The 18,313-nt window shown below is 40.1% G+C and overlaps 2 protein-coding genes across 2 annotated transcripts; both read right to left on the reverse strand.

Annotated features, from left to right (window-relative positions):
• Positions 1-3,775: 3,775 nt before the first annotated feature.
• LOC126392661 (retinol dehydrogenase 7-like) lies at positions 3,776-8,121 on the reverse strand. The gene is made up of 6 exons (XM_050048201.1): positions 8,008-8,121; positions 7,868-7,903; positions 7,391-7,721; positions 4,899-5,157; positions 4,558-4,721; positions 3,776-4,472 (listed from the first exon to the last, which is right to left on the reverse strand). The coding sequence occupies exons 1-6, from the start codon at positions 8,008-8,010 to the stop codon at positions 4,267-4,269; spliced, it is 999 nt and encodes a 332-aa protein (XP_049904158.1). The 5' UTR covers positions 8,011-8,121; the 3' UTR covers positions 3,776-4,266.
• A 2,333-nt stretch (positions 8,122-10,454) lies between these two features.
• On the reverse strand, positions 10,455-17,920 carry LOC126392662 (retinol dehydrogenase 7-like). Its single transcript, XM_050048202.1, has 6 exons — positions 17,744-17,920; positions 17,046-17,080; positions 14,679-14,993; positions 12,238-12,496; positions 11,772-11,935; positions 10,455-10,815 (listed from the first exon to the last, which is right to left on the reverse strand). Exons 2-6 carry the CDS (start codon positions 17,068-17,070, stop codon positions 10,592-10,594), a joined length of 987 nt encoding a protein of 328 aa, XP_049904159.1. The 5' UTR covers positions 17,071-17,080; positions 17,744-17,920; the 3' UTR covers positions 10,455-10,591.
• Positions 17,921-18,313: the final 393 nt, after the last annotated feature.

The raw sequence follows: 18,313 nt of genomic DNA on the forward strand, positions 1-18,313 counted from the left end.
GGATATAACAGCGGGGTTAAATGTTTCACCGACATGGGGATTGTGTAACAGACAACATCAGATTACATGAGCTCTTGCTTTGATGAATACATTCCCCTTTTACCTCAAATCCACTCTGAGAACACACCACAGCCCAAAGGTTACAGACGGTCCTCTGTATTTGATATAAAGGGGAGATCAATGAAATCAGTGTCAATAATCTGCAGAGTGAGTTTACACAGAGGCCAAAGTCCACCAGGAACAAAAGCTTTACAAGTTGACTGAGTTGTGACAACAACTTTAAGATCATTATATGATTTAAGAAGCAAAAGCCCCCTTAAGGAATGTGTTTAGATTAGATCTCATATGATAATGTCTAAAGAAAGTGACATAATGAAGAGCCAAACATGTTTTATAATACAGAAAATGTTTACATGATGCTATCACTGGTGTAATCCTTGCAGTAAAAATAAAAGACACATAAGCAATCTTCAAGTTAGCTCAAATTCTTTCTCAAACAAACTGCAGACACTGAGTGCAGATACTTCAAATTTAGGGTTACAGAAAAATCTATCCAAGATGCAGGTTGGCATGTATGACAAAGGCAACCAGAAGAACTTTGTATCCCAGAGAGGGCATGCTCCATGCAGCTGACCACCCTCTTAAGGTCACTGTCGGTCAACATCCTAAACCTCTGATCCAATATTTCAAGAGTTGAAACGGAAGCATTTCACACATGTAAACATTGATATCTATGTCTGTAATTTTTAATTAGCTCCTAATAATTACCAAGAGTGAAAGACGAGTATTTTGGGGGGGTTCAGTTGGTACACTACAAAATAAGAAATCACTACAAAACACATGGACGAAGCAGCAAAATGCTTTTCATCTACAGGTAAGACTACAATTTACAAGAATGTTGTGTCTGTTTTCTCTCAAAGTAAAACCAAATTATACACAGTGCTTTACAGGAAACAAAAAATGACTCGTGAGCAAACAAAGGAGCAGCATAAAGCATTACCAAAAAATTATATCATCAACAGAACTCCCCACAATGTTCAAAAATGTAATTTTGACTTCAAATTCAGTGACTCATTTAATATAGAACTGAATGTGCATGTTTTTTCTGTGCCACCAGTGGGCACCAGGCCCTTAAAGATGAGAGCAAGAAAACTACTTCAGGTTTATTTCTATCAACTCAAAAGCGGTCTTCAGGGTCAGTCGGTGATGCAAGTTTCAAAGTATCTGTCCTTGCAGCCAATAATGCTGCGTTCAAGAGCAGCCTTCAGAATTGTGGTGCCGTTGCCTCTCTGGAATGAGCTGGAAAGGAAATAAACTAGTCTATAGGCTTCTTGAAAAGATCTTTAATAAAAGACCATAAACAAAGGCCTTCTATTGGAAAACATTCTAATATACTGGCCGCCATTCATTTGAGTGTAGGCCTACCCTTAAAGTTCTGTCATGATAAGGAAGGCTAAAAAGAGAGCACACCTAAAGTTGCAGTTACATCATGCATATGTTATGCCCAATATCTCCTAACCTTCATTCAATACCCTTGCCCTGCATTTCAGTACCCATACTACCACACGATGTAGCATGCCAGAAAAAGATTTAGCATGTCCCAATACATACATAGTATGTCTAATGCAGTTTGCCAAAAATACCAGGATGTCCTACTACATTCAGTTGTACTTTGCAGTATGCAGGCCAGCAGGCTTTTCTGGCTACCCACAATCCTCTGTGCAGATGACAGCAGGACAGCTCCTTGCCAGCTGCAAAACAGAGTATATTCCCACAGGCTCCGATGTCAAAATGCCCAACTTTACAGTATAAATAAACATGTTTACAGCCTGGGACAAAAATGGTTTTGGTCTCTATACATAATTTTAGCATTCATGACAATTAATTCGTTTTTGGGTGATTTTTTTTTCCAACTCACCTATTAACATTTTAGCAAGGCCCAAAGTTACACATTAAAGGTGGGGCCGCTTGAGTGACAGGCTGCCTGCAAGGTGTGGCAGCACTCTTAGAGTCAAATCCACCCATTGGTCATCCACAACTCCACCCTCTAGTCTAAACATGATCACTTCTGGCTCCAAAAAATCCAAGATGGCAACCACCAAAATGCTGAACTCAAAACACCAGTCCACAAACTAATGGGTGACTTCACGATAGCTATGTCCATGTGTGCATACTGCATGCAACAATACATACTTTGTAAAGGTAGCTGCAGTACCTGACAAAAGGTATGAGACAAAAGGTATGAATGCAGCCTTGGTTTATTTTACTGTCATGTCCAAGAGCTCAACTCTCCTCAAGCAGGACTAGATGTGGCTGCAGACATACTATGGTTAGGGTTAGGAGAAGATGTCAGAAAAGAGTGTTGTGCAGTGAAGTGAGAGGTCTGCAAGACTACATCTAGACCCATGGACTCTTCTTGCTGTCCTCTTTTTGATGATGTCAAAAACATGAATGAAGTGATGAGTGACACCTGCTTCTCTTTTACTGTCAACTGTGATCATTTTTGTTAACTGTTATAATATTATAATCTTATGAATGGTTATCTTCACACAGTGTTATGCAAATTCCTGTCATAATGTTAGCTAACTAGCATACAGTCTGTGCATTACCCCCCCAGTGTTAACTCCATGGCTACAGTCTTGGAGCATTTTGGAGCAATCTACAGTATTTTCTGAGGGGTTTAACTTTTTTTTCTACTAAAGTGTACTTAAAGTAGTGCTTATGGATTTATTAATCAATATGGTTCTAAAATTTAAAGCATAAGAATTCTCATTATTAATCCTCTGCTTTAAGGTCTCTTAACCACAGTGACATTCACTTACCTTGTTTAAATGTTTTTTAAATTAGCTACATATAATCCCTCTCCCTGGCTGAACCCAAAAATCTAAATACATGCAAATACTCTTATTCAGGTAGTATATTACATGTATAATGTTTAACATAGGTTCTCTAACACTACATGGCCACATTTTACCACCCGGCTCAAGGCTGGCAACCAAGAGGGAGGTCACATGGGGTAAAACCTATGGGTAAAACATACCTAAACTAAATTATTTAACCAAATAGCTAACTGCAAACCCAAATCATGAAATGTATAAACTATTTCCTTTCTTAGCATTTAAAGTCCTTCTGATATTTCTTTTGCCAGTTCTTGTGTTAATGCTTTCTTTATTCTAATGTATAATAATTAAATCTTTTGTATTGAATCAGACAATATGCCATAACACAAACACAAACACAATAACACAAATAAAAAGTGAGCTGCATTCTGAATGTGCAGTACATATATGATTGGAGGTTATCAAAAAACGTGTTGAGTAATGATTTCTTTTGCCACGGGACAAAACTGCACAAGCTAAAATGTATGCAAAGCAAACTCATTGTACTAATTCAACTCATTATGTTCCTTGACTTTATGCCTGTGAATCCACTTGATCATTTTTGCAGTGATTAAGCTCTAGCACAAGAAATTGGCGAGGGCTGTCAAATAACTGTTCTATCAGCTGATCACATTCATCCGATAGTAGTATACTCAAAGTTAGATACACCTAGGGGTGCCCAGTAGCTCAGCAGGTAGAGCAGGCATCCCATGTGCAAAGGCAATGTCCTTGCTGTAGCGGCCATGGGCTGGGTTGCAGCTTGTGGCCCCTTGCTGCATGTCACCTCCCTTCTCTCCCTGCCTTACACCCAATACTGGCTTATCTAATAAAGGCAAAAGAGCCATAAAAATAATTGAAAAAACAAAAAAGATACGTCTACAGAGACAGACAAAGTCTTCTGATTGGACTCTGCATTTATTTTGTCCATTTTTGTGCATGACTTGTTATGGATACTTGGATGGAATGGATCGGTATCACCGGAAATCGTGGGAGTAGTCCAGCCTATTTCAAGACATTTTAAAAATAGCGTAACGGAACATTGGGGGATTTATCTTGCTGCTGCTCAGGGAAGAAGCCCCTTGATTACAAAATCTCCCTGAAGAGTCTAAGTGCTAAAGTCTCTCTGTCAAACCTTAATCATCCCATATCTGTAATTATTTTTACTTCATCCATGTGTCTCTATTGATTGAAATGATATTGATACAATGGCTAAACTTGTGTGGAGCAATACTTGAACTAATGACAAATGAAAATTGTATCTGTGATCATGCAAAACATGCTCATATGGATTCAATTGCTGCGGCTGAAAAATGAACGTATAAATCTCCTATTTTGTAACATATTCTGAGACTTTTCTTAAACTTCATACATTTCTTTTACATACATTTTATTTAAAACGAAGACGCCCAACGACAATAAAGTCTGTCACAAATGAAGGGAAGTAGGACAGAGGAATCCAAATAAACTTGGCATCAAAGCCCGCACTATAACGTGTGCGTGGGAAGCGAGCTGTCAGTGCGTGCTCCATACATCTGGTCACCTTGGAGAGATCTGAATTGCTCACGCCCATGGAGAGGCCCTTGGCATTCACATCTGACAGGAAGAACAGAGCAGAGGAGTCATTCAGAATATTAATATGACGCTGTTACTGAGTGTGATCAACTGTACTTCCACTCACAGTCATCAAAGAATGCGTCTCCATAGGAGTCTTTGGCATCTTGAGGGAGGCGGGTCCACAGTCTCCTCAGGTCAGCTTGAACAGCATCCGGCCTGGAGATATCTGTCTTGAAGAAACCAGGCTCGATAATGCTCACTTTGATGCCAAAGCGCCGCATGTCCCTCCTGGGCACAAGAAGCAAAACATTTGATTTTCTTAGTGCATCTGGAGAGCTTTTTATTGAGTATTTTACTTTAAAAGTTGGCTTACAACGTGTTAATATTTAAAAACTTTGCAGATGACCAACTGTCAGTGCAACTTTGACATGAGTATTTCCATTTCATGCTACTTCTGCCCGCTACCTGAGGCTGTCTGAGAAGGCCTCCACTCCAAATTTGGACGGGCAGTATCCTCCACCAGTGAGAGCCACTCTGCCCAGAATACTGGCCACATTAACCACCCTGCCCTGGCTCTTTTTCAGCAGGGGCAGAAACTGGAGCGTCACATCAATAAGACCTATCAGATTCACATCCAAAACCTTCGTGAAATCTTCCAACTGCATCCATTCTATTCGACCGAAAGGTATCAACCTGCCGGCGTTGTTCACCAGACCCCACAGACCTGCAGAGAAACGAGGCAGGAACATTACCAGCGGATATCAACTTCAGATCCTCATTTTCCATTTGTTGATAAAAGAGAATGTTGATCATTTATTATCTTCACAGACATCAGAAATTCGTATTTCCTGTGGGAATGTCTGATAGTGTATATGAATGACATCAGCTGACAGGAAGTAAACATGGACCCAAGCTGTTGCCTCATAATGTAATTCCAGTGAAACTCTCTATAGACTGAACCATCGCCTTACCATGGCGTCACACTAACACAAACAATCACTTCAGGGTAGAAAATTGGCAATTGATTACAATTGCGGAGACATGTAATATCAAACTTGTTGATTTCTGTTGTCATTTTCAGCCATAGCTGTAATGTTTAAAGATATATCGTTAGACACGGTGGTCCGACATACCAGATGTTTCTGCTGTGCTTATTTTATGTCCTGTGTTGCTTCGCTATTGTGTTTGATAAACCAAATGTGCCGGCACAAAAGCTAAACAGTGTACTGCTGTAGATGGGGCCATAGCAAAACGTATTTTGGACACCTAAAAAAAAAATCAATATCTATGTAAATGTATGCTATATTTGATTTTTTGCTACACTTTACCTTACACACTAACCAATCGAGGCAGCAGTAGACCAGCAACCCTGTGTGTGTTCTGTGTTTGATATACTGTAACGGCCTCAGTTACCCATCAGTGAAAAAAAAACAAAAAACTGTCTGACAGCAAGGTAAAGCAGTGAAAATATTCAAATACTCAAACCCAGTGTGGGGGAGCCCTCTTGTGTGGAGTTTGCATGTTCTCCCCGTGTCAGCGTGACTTATCTCCGGGTACTCCGGCTTCCTCCCACAGTCCAAAGACATGCAGGTTAATTGGTGACTCTTAGTTTGCTGTAGGTGTGAATGTGAGTGTGAATGGTTGTCTGTCTCTATGTGTCAGCCCTGTGATAGTCTGGCGACCTGTCCAGGGTGTACCCTGCCTCTTGCCCAATGTCAGCTGGGATAGGCTCCTATGTAGACAGATGTGATTACAGGTATGTTTAGGCAGACAGTATGAAATAAAAAATACATTTTTTGAACATTAAAGTATGTAAACATGTTCTAGTAGAAACTCAAAATACAAGTATGAACCTGAATATGAGTATTATATGGGACCTTTAAAGACTAATCTTTAATGCAGTGGACCTTTTCTCATTAATATCATGCATTTAAGAACTTTTTATTTTATTTCAATTTTAGTTTATAAAAAAGGTTCTTTGTTGTGTTGCAGATTTTTATTTTTTATCTCAGTAGCGGATATACATGTAGAGCTTTGGGGCTCTATATAGAGTGCTGATGTATTGTATAAAACCCTAATGAACCCTTTTTCCTGACAGATATGTACACTCTGTACATTTTATCCAAACCACTGATTGTCCTACACTAATCTCTAGTTCCTGGTATCTTTGCACAGCACTGAGTACAGTAGATAGAGCCTTACTGTCTCTGTTAACTCAGTTATGTATATAGTTTTATATATAGGCCTGCAAATAATGATCATTTTTATTATGGATTAATCCACTTATCATTTTCCCAATTAACCCATTCATCCCTTTATCTAATGTTAAAAGCAAAAATTGAAATATAAGTGTATAATTTCACAGAACCTAAGGACGACATTTTCATATTTATTTCACCTGTAATTAACATACAGTATAATGTTTGTATGCATTTAGATGTGTTTCTATGACACATTTTAATTTCTAGTTGTATATTATTTTTGTGTTTCTTCTTCTAGTCACATACTTGATTTAAAAAAAAAAGTCTCTACCTGAAGAGTTGTGTCCTTTTCTATAAAATATGGCTGGTTTTCCTTTGAGGAATTGATGGTGGAATAGTACTTATCTTATCAGTGTTAAAATGCCGAAGTACCACACAGTACTATGGGGAGTAGTATAGTACATACTGTATAGTGTATGTACAGGCCAGGCATGTCCACTTAGTCCAATGAAGTTTAAAAAGCTTCAGATTTGTGTTTGCAGAAACTTTAATGTGTCCCTGACTTTAAAAAATGCAGACTATATGAGGTAAGTATTTCCTCCCTCCTCTTTAAAATCAGAGGGCATGTTAAACATATCAGTAGGAGGATGATGAGTTGATGATGGGATGGTCCAGGTTGCCTTTATCTCTCCCAGTGCCTCACTCTGACTGGCACCCTATCAGTGTGTACCCCCTGCTGCTGTCCGCCCGGCTCACCTGCATCTCCGACCTCTTTGCTCACAAACTCCACCGCCCTCCTGATGCTCCCGCTGTCTGTAACATCCAGCAGGAGAGTCTTCAGTCTGGGGGAGGCTGCTGCTGCCAAATCTGCTGCACCTTTCTCTGTGAGACATGCAGCTATGACGTGGAAGCCTTTTCCATCCAGCTGCTTGGCCAGCAGATTCCCAAAGCCGCTGTCACAGCCTGTGATGAACACATGCTTCTGGGTGAAGCCATCAACCTTGTAGGAATCTCTGATGTACCATCGGATGACAGCGAGAGTGGCCAGAAGTAAGGCACAGGTTAAGGCCAGGTGTGACAGGATTACCTGAAACACACAGTCCACAGATCAGGCTTCAGGCTTCTTGTTTCTCTTAAACATTCGACTCACATTCTCCGATAAAGGTAAATAAAAATGATGAAAATAAAAGTGAATATTAATGAAAAGTGTGCAAACAAGATAAATCTACTTACCTCTAATAAATATGTCATCAGATGATCAGTTGACACCTGAGTGGAGAAGCATGGAAGATCAATATCCATCTATTTGGCTACAACATGATCTATATTTACATTATTAGCCAGTAAATTATAAAACAATAATGCAAACATACCATGGCTACAGTTCTTTAGATGAAGATGTGTCTTTCTTATCAGAGAATAACTGGGTGTATGGACAATCCTCTCCCAGTCAACACTGGAGTTGTAAGGTGTGTCAGGGTTTGATGATTGACGATTGCTTTCAGTGTGAGCAGAGTCTCACGGTCCATCAATAATACATCAGCAGTTAATGTTTCAACAACTTAAGGTTGTTTGATATGTAATATCTATGTTTAATGTTTTTTTTAAGTCAGTATTCTTTCTTTCCTGTTCCTTTCTTTCATTTTTTGGAACCCTGATTTCCCTCTCTTAAGGGAAAGACAAGACAAGAGCGTACGTTGGTGCTCCAGCAATATAGGCAATCACTCACTTGGCTCTACTGCGTTTACTAACAAATCCTAGTCCAAGAGCAGACTATACCGTTTCGTTTTATTTTATCTTATTTTAGTCTATCTAATTTTATTTGATTTGATTTTGTTTTATATTTTTAATTCAATTTAATTTATTTTATATAATTTAATTTAATTTATTTTATATAATTTAATTTAATTTAATTTTGTTTGTACATAGTTCAGTCTTCCAAGTGGATTATTCATTCAATTTAATGTAGTTACAGCTCTAATTACTTAGAAATAACAAAACCAAACTTTGGTAAACACTGGGTAATCAATCCCACTTTTCCCCCATTACGACCCCCCTTGGTGGTCTAATCTATAATATCATGATTTATTAGTTGATTTATATTTTGTAGTGCTCTCTGTATTTGATATTAAAGGGAAATCAACGTCGATAATCTCAAGAACAGCTTTGAACGGAAGAAAAGGAGCCAAAGTCCGTCAGGATCAAAAGCTTTACAAGATGAGTCAGTTGTGATAACGTGTTTAAGATCATCCCACCTGCTCTTAATCAGCCTCCTTAGCCCTTCACTGTTCCCAGAGTTTTTCCCAGCCAGTCAGCTCCCTGCCTGTTCTCCCACTTGGCTCAATCCCAAAATCCCCACTAAGACCTTAGGCCCTGAGCCCTAAGGGACTGAACTGATGTCACATGGGTACATTCAATCTCAAAACAGTGCCAATAAAGCTCCTTTTAATTCAACTGAACTAAACCCTGTAGTATAAAAAAAAGGCAGTGCACCTGCATAACACAAAACAGTGTCCAATGCTGGCTCTGAATGCAGCCCTGGTAAATGATTGAGTGTGAGAAGCACTTTGCGGCAACATTTCAGGTCACATTGACATGCTTATCTTATGTATGGCACAGTTGTGGGTTTGGGGACTTTTTAGTTAACGTTTTTTAACTTCCTCATATCCAAAGTACTTTAGAGGTCAGTCCCTGATTTGAACATTAAGAGGAAGATGAGAAGTGTTAATGTGTAACTTTCTATGCCAGGCTGAAAACCAATGTGCCAGTCTGCACTATCTAGTTTTTTTTTTATAAATGTGCCCAGACTTACCCTGTTAACAATGTGTTTCAATTCCACAATGTTATGATTTGTAGGTAATTCAGAACAGCCCTAAGCCCTCACACACTCTGTGGGAACACGCCCCAAAGTCTGTGAGTGTGGAGCATGGGATTGGGCCCCAATCACCTCATTCCTCCAGCTCCACCGCCCTTCTCCCCACCTGCACTTCATCCCCTCATTAGATTAGTTTGTATGTAAGTCCTGGTTCCAGTTCAGTGTTTGTTGGATCCTTGGTTAAGTTCTGTTTTGATCAGTTTCACCTTTCCTGCACTAACTGCGAATAAGAGTTATTTCTTCAAGTTCCTGTTGCTTGCAGTCTCCTGCATTTGGGTCCACCTATTCCACTCCTCATGGCAGAAGAATCCAAACAGTCATGGGCCCAGCAGGGGATCTTCATGAGGTGACTTTCAACCATATGTGCTGTCGAAATGACTGCAGATACACCTCTAGTAGTGAGGACAGAGAGGCAGCCTTATTGGTAAGGCCCCAGTTAAAGAATTTGCTACCTGGGTAGGTAGAGGACTTTCTGAACACTGCTGAATCCCAGTCTACACCTCAACCTGCTGGCTTTGTGCCTGCTGGTTCTCAGCTTGCACCCAGGACTGCCTTGGGCTTGGGAGCCTGCAATCAGCCTGTCCTGATGCGGCTTCACTGTCGCTCTCCTTTCCTGGTGCAGCTTTCCCGATACAATTCCTATACTGGTGCGGATTGCCTGATACCGTCTTTCTTGTCCTGGTGTGGCTTCCCCTATGCCTTCCTGTCCTGATTCTGTATTCACTGAACCCCATGGCACTAACTGGAGCAGCTGAGGGGCAATCCTGATGTCTTGTTGTCACCCTTTGATGGGACTCGCTTTGGAATGCTGCTGTGCTGTGAAATCTCCACAAGGAGGCGTGGTCCCCATGGCTCCTGATATCTATTTCGATAAGGTCTTATAATCAATAATGCAGGAGCGATGGTGTCTGGAGTCAAAGACATAATGAAGAGCCAAACGTGATTCATGATAAAGAATATGTTTATATGATGTAACCCGGTAATCCTTCATGTACAAACATTTATTGCAGTAAAAGTAACAGACACACTAGTGATCTTCAAGTTCGCCCGAATTCTTCCTCAAACAACTAATCTGAAAGAAACTACAGTCCAGATATTTTTAGTTTGGGGCTATTTTGATGCAAGAATCTATCCGCGATGAAGGTCGGCATGTACGTCAAAGGCAGCCAGAAAAATTTTGCGTCCCATCCAGCAGAGTAGCGAGTACGAGGATGAACCGCAGAGACGGCGTGCTCCATGCAGTTGACCACCTTCATCAGGTTGCCGTCCGTGAACATCCTGAACCTCTGGTCCAACATGTCAAGAGCTGAAAGAGAAGCATTTCACACATGTGAATGTCTGTATCCAGGTCTGTAATCTTTTATTATAATTCATAATAGTTCATAATGATTTCCTAGGAAGTTTTTTGGAAAAAGCGGTGTCATTTGGCACTAATTATAGGTAAAATGCAGACAAGGTTCAGTTGGTACAAATCACAATCACAATAAACACTACAGGTCTACAAATCTGCCCACCGTGCGTATACATGTTTTCTACTCCAACCAGTTTTTAGTGAAATGAAATTATAATTATTACTATTACTGACAGGCATGCAAGATTCTGGTTTACCTCCAAGCAGGTGTGAAGATGGCATGTCTAGCTTTGATGGAAGATATAACAGTTTGTGTCTTCTGTAGTGAGCGCACCAGTGATTGAGATAACATGTTTGAAGAGAGTGATGATTGGCTTGATTCACGAGCATACGCACAACGGTGAGAACACAATTGGTCAATGTGCATGTCATAAATCCGACAGTAATTTTGAGTGACCATTTATTTTGTGCCCAGCATAAGAACATTTCTACACATATATTAGTGAAGGAGGCCCAATGTGTCTTTTCCTTCAAATCAGTACCAAATTATTCACAGTTCTTTCCAGGTAACCTTCAAAATATGACTTAAAATAAATAAGGAAAATAAAGGCACCACAGATAAAGCATTGCCTAACATTGTTATCACTGAAAGAACTCAAGAAAATGTTTAAACACATAGTTTTAAAAATCTGAACCTTTTCAATTTTATCTTTACAGAACAGAACCACAATCTATTATAAACTACTGAAAGTGTGTCTGAAAATTCATTGACTTGAATCACGGGTCATTTTTGGAGAGATGGGCACCATATAGCAAAATCATCTCCTCAGAAAATTGTTTAGTCGTACGTTGAGCTATGGCAATAAAAAAAAGTCTATTATCTATAAAAAAAAAAAGGTGGAGTCACTTACAGTCTGCCAAGAAATCTTGTCCATAGTCATCCTTCACATCCTGAGGTAATCTGTCCCAGAGCTTCTTCACGTTGTCTTTCATGATCACTGTATCAGTCACATTTGTTTTGAAGAAGCCTGGCTCAATGCATGCCACCTTGATTCCAAACGGTGCCATGTTCAAACTGAAACAAAAAGGAGGTTTGCTGTAAGTCAAGACAACATTTGTGAGAATCAAGGGCTGGATCGTGGTCCCTTAAGGCCCCTCACATTGTAAGCACTGAGGGGTCTGGGGGGCTCTAGTGATTAGCTCATGCTATAAGCACCCAGGGGCCTAATGGTCAGCTTGAGGGCTCTGGCGTTCAACTTCCCTCAGAGGTCTTGGGCCCCCCTGGCAGTCCGAAGCCCCCGCGCACTGGCCCCACTGGCCTGGTCCATAATCAAGCCATGATGTGTATACATGTAAATGTGTTGCGTCTTCTCTCACCGCAGACTGTCGTTGAAGGACTCCACGCCATACTTGGACACACAGTAAGGTCCACCGAACGGGGTGATTCGCCCAAACACGCTGGCGACATTCACCACTCTGCCTCTGGCGATCTTGATGAGAGGGAGGACGCTCAGTGTTACATCGATTACACCGAACAGATTGACAGCAAGCATGGCCTTGTAGTCGTCTACAATGAGCCAGTCAGTGGGGCCAGACGGATGAGCAACTCCTGCATTGTTTACCACGGCCCACAGACCTGGAGCAACACAAGATAATAAACACAGGGAGACGAGTGTTAATATCCACAGGGCACAACATTTTACACCACCCAGTAGTGGAATCACTGCTCCAGGCTATGTGTTACCCTTTACATTAATTCCTAAAACTTTCGTGAGAGAATTACTTTGACACTGCAGGAAATATGGTTTCTTGCTCTTTCTTGCCTAGGGATGGGAATTGATAGGATTTTACTGATATCAGTGCCATTATCGATTCTGCTTATCGATCTGATTCTTTATCGATTCCCTTATCGATTCCTCCTGTGAATTTTCTGTGTAGAAAAAAGTAGACCTTACAGGTTTTTGGTGTCAACAACATAAATTTTATTGAGTTTCTATTCTAAACAAGAGATAAGTGCTAAGTAAGTAAGTAAACAAAATATGAAATTGGTCCACTGCTATCATCTAAAATGGAACAAATGAAAGCATATTTGTACAGAATGAATCTGTTAGTGTTGTCACGGTACCAAAATTGGGACCCACGGTACGATACCAGTGAAAGTATCGCGGTTCTGAGTAGTATCACGATACCACAGCAAAAATTAGGCAGATGTGCCTTTTGTCATTTATAAAAAGATAAATCACTTTTCTATAATACATCAATGATATTTCAATGGAATAAATTACTTATTGACTTATTCATACTTCAAAAACAGCATCAATAAGTGATGAACATAGGGGGGATCAAAATAAAATAAATACATAAAATAAAAATCAACCAGCCACCCTCCTTCTCTGACAAGTTAAGAACAGTCACTTAAGTGCGGTGAGGTTTGTGGAAATGTGAATGGCTCGTTTCTCCTCTGACACGTCACATACCTGTGTGCCGCCACGGCTCGGCTGTTCAGGTACTTTTTGGGCAGTCCATGACACCAAGAAGAGGAAATTATTGGACCTGGAGCCGGGCTACTCGGTCGCCGGTAAGCCATTATCTTGTGCCGCGGAGCACTATGGCCGCCATATTTGACAGGAATACGTATTCCTGTCCGTGTCTGTGTGTGTGACCCCCGTTCAACCCACAACCGGCAGGATTCGACTTTCGTTTCTGCTGCTGGTTGATATCTGTACTCACACAGCATGCTGAATGATTTATTTTGCTCGCACAAAACTATTTTTAGTCACAAATGCGAGTAACGTTAAAATGCTCGCACAGTAGAGCCCTGTAGTGGAAAACAAATCACTGTAGCATTGGTGGTGTTTCCGCCTTTGCGTGTAATTACGGTGCTGCATAAATTGCGCGTCATGCTGTTGTGATGAGTGAATGTCAGGAGTCTTTTTTGGTGAAGTGAAGCCAAGCTTTTGACCGCTTCTGTCTCTCCACCATTACGTCTTCTTTGTTGTTGAATGTACTGCTGACTGACGAGTGTGACGTGCGTCATCGGCGTAAAGATTCGGCGTAATGAAAAGAATCGATAAGGGAATCATTAAGCATAAAGGCTAATGATGTCGATGAATTGAACCAGTTGGAACCGGTTCTTAACAGGAACCGGTTCTCGATTCCCATCCCTATTCTTGCCAAATTAGATGAGAATGAAAATACATACCACTCTCACATCTCTTATAGATAAAGCTACAGCTCTTTTGAAAGGTAGCAAAATCCAATATGAAGTCCCTATACCTAGCAAAGAAATAGTCCAGTGTTAAGTTGTCAGCGATTGCCTAAACCTGTTGGTGGCTGCCTGTGGCGACTGCACACGGTGGAAACAGGAAACTAAATTAAAAAGGTAAGAAACGCTTCAGTTTTTGCACTGATTTAACACACGAGATATAGTGTGTTAATTAGTTAGCTTTACAGGTGCTGGTAGGTAGATTTAGTCGCTTTTGAAAAGAGCCAGGTTAGCTGTTCCCCCTTGTTTCCAGTCTTTATGCTATGCTAAGCCAAACTGGTGCTGGCTGTAGCTTCATATTGATCGGACAGACATGAAAGTGGCATCTTCTAATCTAATTCTGGGCAACAAAGCAAATGTGTAATTCTAAAAATGTTGAACTATTCCTTTAAAGTTGAGGCATTTTATTTAAAATACATGATCAGTACAAGCAAGTTTCAATTAACAACACATGAAAAGTATTGTTTAACCTGAAATCCTCCGAATCTAGTGAGCTAAACTTTACTGTTAATGTCATGTGACCCTATAAAAGGAGCCCCTAAAAGCCACTCACCCTTCTGTCCAACCAGAGTCTTGATGACAGCGGCAGCTTTGCAGACACTCTCTGAGTCGGTGACATCCAGATGAACGGTTGTCAGTCTGTCGGAAGCGACCTTCTTCAGCTCATCCTCACCCTTCTCAGTGTAACAAGCTGCAATCACACTAAAGCCCAGCTTGTCCAGGTGTGTCGCCAGGAGTTTACCAAATCCAGAGTCACAGCCAGTGATGTAGACGTATTTATCTTGCTTGTTGGGCACTCTTTTTCTGTCCTTGTACCAGCAATAGATGAGCCAGGAGGCCACCACTCCGGGGATCCAGTACATTATTTCTACGGCAAAGAGAAATCAACTGCATTATACTGATGAGAGATAAATGGTCTCCTTAAAACCAGACAGCGTTTCAAATAATGAGGTGATCCTATGTAAAAGTAATCCTTGAGAGCAAAACCTCAGGCTTCAGATCGTTCTGAATACTCTGTTTCCGGTGATTTTTCTACTTTCAAGACAAGCTGACGTCAGCTCGTGACAGATTTCTTTATATGGTCATCTGCTCCAGGCACACTACAATAAGTGTTTACATTACATACACGGCTACATGTAGCTACATGCTACATTTTTGGATTGTATTCCTGCTGGAATGTCCAGTTGTGTAGATTTTTGTTTAGAAGCCTTTATTGGTAGTTTTTCATGTTAGAAAGTAGAGCTGTAGGGAATGTGAAGGCATTTCAAGCTGTGTTGCCTGGGGGTGTCATCGTGTGAGGAACACACTGTTACCTGTGCCTGCTATGGTTTTTACCTCTTATACTGCATTTGGTTTAATATGCCAAATGGGCCATAAAGAGGATTGCCACCATACTTTTGTGAGTGTGACTGTGCCACAGCTTGCAGTTGTCTTGTGAATTAGCAGATCTTCCTTACCGCCACTGCAAGGCTGTGCATGATCTTGGATTTGTGATTTTTAAACTGTGAGTGTGGGTAGTGCATTGGGGTCTGTAATTCTCCCTTGGGCTGCTAAGTTACATGGATCTATGTTTCGTGTTGTGATCAGTTTGTTTGCAGGTAACCACAGGCACAGGTAACAGGGTGCATTCCTCACAAGATGACGCCAACGTCCCAGAAGTTAACATGGCATGACTTCACATTCCCTTTGCTCCATTACAGTCATTCCTGCAAGCACACTTGCAGCTGGGGAATGTTATCTAGGTTTCATATTTCTATATTCTGTTGTCCAAATACTGTTTGATTACTTGCTGCTGTAACAAAAGAATTCCCCAGTTTGTGATCAATACAGTACTATCTATCTATCTATCTATCTATCTATCTATCTATCTATCTAGAAAGTGCTGCTTTACTCTGTCACAGTCATTCAGCAGAGATGCAGAGAGCGCAGATACAGAAGAACCAGAAACACTGTAAGTATTGCAGCTGGAACAGTTTGCCAAAAAGTGGTTTTGTAACATTCAAGCATGTTAAAATGTTCTAGCAGAGACCTGGCGTACAACTATATATGAAAATGAGCATAATAGGACCCTTTTAAATAAGAAATAACACTGGCTAACACTGGCTCCAAATGAAATATTTCCAAAAAGAAAATTTGAGATGGTTGTGACACACAGATACTCATCCTTATTATATTTGCATTTATTTGGAGCTCAGTTGGACCTCCTGTACTGTGAAGCATTTTTGCACTTCTATTTAGTCTCTTTTCTGGAGCTTTTGATCATAACACACAATCATTTTCAGAAGATGCATTTTGCCTACTTGTTACACAATCTGAGACTAAGATTTTAATCTACATTTTTAAGATGACATGGATGAGAAGTCCTCAAAGCATTTAAAATGCAAGTGTAAACATCTTAAATTCTCAACAACTGGGTAGACTGCATCAGCTGATAAAGACTGTTTGATATATTTAAAAGCTCCAAAACAGCAATGAAGTAAAATTGTAATGTCAGCTTCTGTTCAAGTCAGGGGCATTCAGGTCAAAATGTACTGTCAACTCGTATTGTATCAGACAGTCCGAGGCCTTTATTAGTCCCACAGTACTTTTCGATAAATCCCCATCCTCAGCAATCACTTCATTTCCTACTTATTATCTACAAACTCACAACATTTTATGACCTCATCCTTTTAAACATCATAGTAACACTGAGTTCTGCTGAGTAAAGTCTGAACATGAGACTGACATGTAGCAAAACCTGTTTGTCCCTGTGGGTGGATTTAAATACCTTTATGAATGGCTCTTAGTATGATTCATGGAGGCACATTTTAATGGGATGAGTCCTTTGTACTACTCCCTGTCAAGGTGATGCCTCATGAATCTAATAACATGTTGAATTTTAATCTTAAAATAATGCAATATAAGAAATCGTGGCCATTACCTTTTCGCAGGGCCCAAACTGGCATCTTCAGATGGCTTGTTTTCAGTCCAAAACCCCCAAATAATATTCATTTCATAGAAGAAAAGAAAAATAAAATTAAAAAAATTAACATTTGAAAAGCTGAAACCATGAATCTTTACCTATAAAAATTAAAATTGTTGCAGAGTAATTATCTGTTGATCAACTATTCGGTCAATTGACTTATCTATGAGCTCTATGATAATTAACACATATAAAAATGAAAGGCAGTGGCAAGACTTTACTGTCATTTTACAAATCAGCCAGATCAACTTACACTGAATATTGAATGTACTGGATACTAAGGCTGCAACGAACTGATCGATTAATCAAATTATTTTCTGAATTAATTCAAGAACCATTTGATCGATTAAATAGCAAAAAAAATACTTTTAATTTTATTTTCTCCCTACAGTCAATATCTCAAGGATATTTAGTTTACTGTCATGTTACAAGACAAAGGAAAGCAGCAAATCCTCAGTATTTAATAGCTGGAAGTATGATCGATATTTCAGCTTTAAGAGTTACCAAAAACGATCAAAAATAGTTCAATGGCGACTTAACTCATTTAAAAACCATAGCCTGAATACGCCGCATTTCACCACGTGAATGGAGACTCAGAGGACTGTCAGGTTTAACTTGTCCAACATCCCAAGTTCACAAATAAAGGAGAAACTTACGTGTGTGTTTTCCGCGGTGAATGAATGAATCAGTGTCGCACTGCGGAGCGACAGGACATCAGCCTTCAACAGACACACAGAAGTGGTGGAGATAAGATTCAAAGTACCTGTTTTACCTTTTCTTCTTCATTAGGTGTTATAGGTGTTATATTTACTGTAACTTCCGGGAAGCTCGGCTGTTCTCCACCGACTGCTCTTTTACACAGAGATGATGTGTAAGGAGCGACATCTGCTGGAGACTCTGTGATAATGCAGGCTAGATAAATGGAGCATACATTCATGGGTTTCTTCTGTAGCAGGCAAAGAAACATAATAACATAATATATAGCAACATAAAATGAGGCACAATAAGGTGAGGTTAAGGAATTATTATGCTCATCAATCCAATTCATATCCACTGTCCCCAATTCAGACATTTATCCAGTTTCATCCATGTAAGTCCATATTATATTTGAGTCCAAGTGATTCCAATGATTCCTTCCACTAGATGAGACCCTCTATCAATATAATGTCCTATTTTTTTTCCAGAGTCACAACCTCAGAGACCAAAGATTTCCACATAGAAACAGA

The sequence above is a fragment of the Epinephelus moara genome, chromosome 7, assembly GCF_006386435.1.
Source record: "Epinephelus moara isolate mb chromosome 7, YSFRI_EMoa_1.0, whole genome shotgun sequence".
In the NCBI taxonomy this organism is placed as follows: domain Eukaryota; kingdom Metazoa; phylum Chordata; class Actinopteri; order Perciformes; family Serranidae; genus Epinephelus; species Epinephelus moara.

Excerpts from the sequence above, each read along its gene's own strand:
- LOC126392661 (XM_050048201.1), bottom strand. Across the intron at positions 7,722-7,867 it reads TGATGACATATTTATTAGAG|GTAATCCTGTCACACCTGGC; the intron begins GTAAGTAGATTT and ends TGTGTGTTTCAG. Across the intron at positions 4,722-4,898 it reads GCCTTCTCAGACAGCCTCAG|GAGGGACATGCGGCGCTTTG; the intron begins GTAGCGGGCAGA and ends TCTTGTGCCCAG.
- LOC126392662 (XM_050048202.1), bottom strand. The coding sequence starts at position 17,070 with ATGCCAGTTTGGGCCCTGCGAAAAG. Across the intron at positions 12,497-14,678 it reads GACTCTGGTTGGACAGAAGG|GTCTGTGGGCCGTGGTAAAC; the intron begins GTGAGTGGCTTT and ends GTGTTGCTCCAG. Across the intron at positions 10,816-11,771 it reads ACAAGATTTCTTGGCAGACT|CTCTTGACATGTTGGACCAG; the intron begins GTAAGTGACTCC and ends CTTCTCTTTCAG.